The 4,658-nt window shown below is 26.9% G+C and overlaps 1 protein-coding gene across 1 annotated transcript; it reads right to left on the minus strand.

The window, feature by feature from the left end:
- Window positions 1-846: 846 nt before the first annotated feature.
- On the minus strand, window positions 847-3,053 carry LOC133825820 (uncharacterized). The gene is made up of 8 exons (XM_062258714.1): window positions 2,742-3,053; window positions 2,392-2,595; window positions 2,204-2,296; window positions 2,003-2,104; window positions 1,617-1,907; window positions 1,320-1,406; window positions 991-1,230; window positions 847-891 (listed from the first exon to the last, which is right to left on the minus strand). The coding sequence occupies exons 1-8, from the start codon at window positions 3,051-3,053 to the stop codon at window positions 847-849; spliced, it is 1,374 nt and encodes a 457-aa protein (XP_062114698.1).
- Window positions 3,054-4,658: the final 1,605 nt, after the last annotated feature.

Consider the following 4,658-nt stretch of genomic DNA (forward strand, 5'->3'; position numbering starts at 1 on the left):
ATACACGTTAGTTATTAATTAGTATAAAATAAAAACACAATATTTTGGGCAATTTTGGAGGCAACAGATATTATTAAACTTATTAAGAAGAAATAATAAACAAAATACATTGGTACAGACACAACTTTCCTCACTAATTGATAAAAATCTCTCTAAAATACTCACAGAAAATTCTCTATTCTTTCAATAGATGTTGCTCCCTCTGATCTGGTCTGATACATTTCTCTTGCAAATTAAACAAACTCTATATTATTTATAGAAAGAGAGTTTACTTTAGTAACATTTACAATTTTTGTGACATTTGTAGCAAATGTAAGATATGCCAATGTGAGTAAAAACTAGTGACATTTTCAAATGTAACAATAGTATTTTTTTAATGACATTTAAAAATGTCACTAAATAATAATTAATAGCATTTTCAAATGTCACTATATTATTTATTATAATAAATTTTATATTTATTTTTTATATTAAAAATAATTTTAGTGACATTTTAATAAATGTTACTAAACTAAAAATGTTATTAAAGTATTTTTTTAATATATTTAAAAGAATATTAAGTACATATTTGATAATTAATTCTTGCGTTTTATTTTTCAAATATTGAAGATGTTTTTTATTTTGAAATATTTTTATACAAATTTAACTTAAGTAATATTCACAAATATATCATAATAATCAACAACAAAAAGTTTGATAAATATTGTAAATAATACATAATTGTAGCAAAATAACATTTCTTAAAACAACAACAACAATGGGACTTCTATGTACAAAAACATTGAAATAAATACCAACAAAAGAAAAAAAAAATACATACATGAGTTTAATTTCTACAACATAAAATCATAGCATTGAGTCACCAAGTTGTGTATCTGATTTCCTTGGAATCTACAAGAGAATAGAAATCATATAAAATTATTTGTATACACACATATATATAATGCATTTAATGGAAGATAATTATTGTAATTTTTTTATTTAGCTTACCACAAATGCTGTTGGCCATGCAATAGGGGCTCCAACAACTTGACCAATTGTCTTAAAATGTCCATATGATTTAATCAGTTGTTCGTCAGGCTTAATAGGAACTTGTACTATAACTTCAGAAAAAAAGGATCCGAGCTTTTTTCCTCCAACTTCTTTTGATGGATCTCTACTTAAAACGATACCAATAGCAATTGTTTCAGGCTCACTAGTGACACTCTTAAGATTGACTACTTCTCCAACCTGTATATATTATATTAATAAATGAATAATTCCAACAGTGGAGGATCTACTTATAAATATTTTAAAAAATGATAATATAATAGTAGTACCTCAACAACAGGAGTATCATATGCTGAAGATGAAAACCATAGTTGACGTTGAGTTTCTTTGTTATGTAAGGTACTAGCATTTATGGCCTACATATATAACAATAAATTAGCAAAATAACTATATATAGTTTATAGGTTAGTAACTTAAAAATCAACAAAATAAAATAAATCTTAACCAGGTGTGAAGATGTAGCATTTTCATTATAATGTAATGGCCGCACATAATTAAATTTAATGTAGTTAGTACAACTTGTTGTCAATAATTAAAATAAATAAAATACTAGTAGTTTGACTAACCTGAAGTGTAGATATATCATTGCCATTATTTTGCTTGCTCAAAATAGTCTTAGTAAGAATTTGAACTTGAGACCTTAGATCATTTACTTCTGACTGCAGAGTATCTACATACTCATTTTGGTTTCTTCTCCAAGTTGATTTATCCTTCCACACATCAGATGGGCAAACACCAAATCCATACATGCGAACTGATCCATGTTTTTCTTTACCCATAACTTCAGAAAAAACGTCATTCATACTCTTTTCTTTTGATGCATCTTCAATCAGTTCTTCTTTCTCTTGTAATTGTAACTATTATTGATTTAATATTGTAAACATGTAAGTTAAGATTAAACTAAACTAGCAAGCAAGAAATAACACATTAATTAAGAATAATTGGATCATACCATTGCTTCTTTTGTTTTCTCATTAGTAATGCTCTTATCTTTTTTTGAGTAGCAGATTTTGAACATGGTTGCACGTGTCGGCGTACTTGCACCATCTTTTTTCTACAAAAGAACATATTGTTTTAATTAAAAAGCAATGAAATTGACCTAAATTTGAAATAATATTCAAATGTTAATGTTAAAATACTAAATAAATTTTACCTGTAATGCTCTAAGTTGAGCAAAACTCTTTGTGCCAGTTGTATGGTTGTATTTTTTTTCTGCACGACTAGTCTTGTTTTTAGCACTCTTTCTCTAAAAGAATATTAAAGATTAAAATTTAGTTAGTAAACAATTCTTGAAATACAATGAAAATAATACAAGTTAATAAAAGTTTGAATGAAAAATACCATTGCACTTTCTGTTGCCCAATATTTTATTAGTTCCTCCCATTGATCATCATAAACTCTTTTGTCTTTATATTTCTTTTGCTCCTCAAAAGATAAGTGCTCCAAATAATAAGTTTTTTTAAGATAAGATTTCCAAGCTCTAAGTTTCCTTCCAAAAGTTCTGAAAGTCCAATTTTTAGCATGAGGAGGAATTTCAAATTTTTCCTACAAGAATTTAAACACTGATTATTCACAAATTTAAATATACTAGATTGTAAAAAATACAATAAACAAATATTGAAATGACATAATACTTCAATTTTTAACATAAAATACCAAACTAAATAATCATGAAAAAAAATAATTAATACCTGTATGATTTTCCACATTCCAAGTTTGTATTTAGCAGGTACCTCATGCCAAGTTTTATAATTAATTGGAGCATTTTTTCCATCCCGTACTAATGTCCCAATAAAGCTTGAAAGTTTGCTTGCACTGTTATCATATGGCTGTCCAAAATCGTTGCATGTGATTTTTATCTTCTCTCCATCCCGTTTTCCCCATATTTCACGCATTTGTGTAGGGCCTCGAGTTTTCTTTTCACCATTATCATTCATCAACATATTTGAAAATGATTCTATACTATCTTGTGAGGCCAATCTACATTGCATGTATGGATCCATAGCTGTTTTGAAGATTTGAAAAAATAAAGTAGTTATATATAATTTACTTCATTATAAATTAACAAAGAAAAAGGGCAAGCAATGAATAAGCAAGCAGCTAGAAAAAGCAATTTGAAAAAGTTACCAAGCAAAAACAAAGAATTGGAACAAGAACACAAAAGTTTATATATGAAGGAGCAGAGAAATATATATATATATATATATTGCTTTCAAATGTAATCAAGTTGAGTAGTAGTATATTATCATACATTGCTTTCATTTTAAATAAGAAAGAGAGCGGTAGAAAGGAGTTCTAGAATGCTATAAATAAGTCAACATACCGAATTCATTAGACCAATTGAATCAAAGACAAAGTCAACTATTTTCCACAAGAAACACATATTATAGCAAGAAGAAAATAACACATGCATGACTTTTTAAACCATGAAAAAAGAAAAAGAAACAGTTCTGAAAAAATGAGATACTATAGCTAGGATTATAAAAACCACCCCCACTTTTAAGACTTGTAGGGAAGCTCAAATATTAGATTCTGATTGTTTGGTCGGGAAAATGACTCAAGAACTTGAAACAGTCTTCTTCTATACCTGCTTTTTTTTTTTTTAGTTAATATAGTGTGAGGTATATTAATTAAGGAACAACTGAATTAATATATAATGTATTAGTCTTTTATATATATAGTTGTCTTGTTATGTCAGAGTGGTTGGAGTACTAAAATAGACTTTGTGAAGTGAATGAGAGCATATGCAATAATAAAGCAATGGGTACTTAATACTATATATGTATATAATGTCGAGCACAATATATATAGGTGAAAATAGATAAATGAATAGGTATCACGTATAGCTTTAGTATTAATAAATGCACCGTCATGATTGGTTTGCTGGATTTGGTTACCATTTTTGAATTTTGTTATGAAACATATGTGGATTTTATGTTGTCGATGGAAAAAACAAAAAATATGATCAATTTCTAGGACTTACTGGTTAGAAAAGAAGCAATAATACAAACTTAATAGAATATCTAATTTTCACAAATCTGAATGCTTTTATGTTTAAATATTTGTGTCGGATTCATTAATTTTGAGGAATTTCAAACATATAATGCAAGGAAGAAAAAGAAGAATGACCTGAAATATTAAAATCGTTTTAGAATATTTGAATTGTCATCAATTGTGTTTGTTCTTCCATTAAGATCTTTGCCATCTGAGCTTCTATATCTATAGTTTTCAAAATTCAATAACAAACAAAATATGAAAATAAATAGGTTAAAAATTATATTCATAGAGAAATTAAGACTAGAAAGTGTGTAGTTTTACCTCCTTTTTTGTAGTCTTTTTCTCCTTGGTAAGCTTAGTTTAGCCTTCTCCAGATTTGAGATGAGTGTTGTATGCATATTTGAGATGAGTGAGGAAAGACTATCTTTTAGGGGTAAAACAATCGTGATATATAGAATAACCGCCATAATTTTTAATACGTGCTCTTTTTAATATGTATTTTTGTTTTATAAAAGATTTAATCAAATTTTTTTTATTTATCTAATTTGACAAAAAAAAAAAAACAAATCAGTTTACTTTCACATAATATATATATTTATTATATAAAAACG

The sequence above is a fragment of the Humulus lupulus genome, chromosome 3, assembly GCF_963169125.1.
Source record: "Humulus lupulus chromosome 3, drHumLupu1.1, whole genome shotgun sequence".
Taxonomy (NCBI): Eukaryota; Viridiplantae; Streptophyta; class Magnoliopsida; order Rosales; family Cannabaceae; genus Humulus; species Humulus lupulus.

Bases quoted from the DNA above. Each gene is read 5' to 3' on its own strand.
- LOC133825820 (XM_062258714.1), bottom strand. From the start codon at position 3,053: ATGGATCCATACATGCAATGTAGATTGGCCTCACAAGATAGTATAGAA. The intron at 2,596-2,741 runs GTATTAATTATT...AAATTCTTGTAG, and splicing joins GAATGTGGAAAATCATACAG to GAAAAATTTGAAATTCCTCC. The intron at 1,407-1,616 runs GTTAGTCAAACT...TTATATATGTAG, and splicing joins ATGATATATCTACACTTCAG to GCCATAAATGCTAGTACCTT.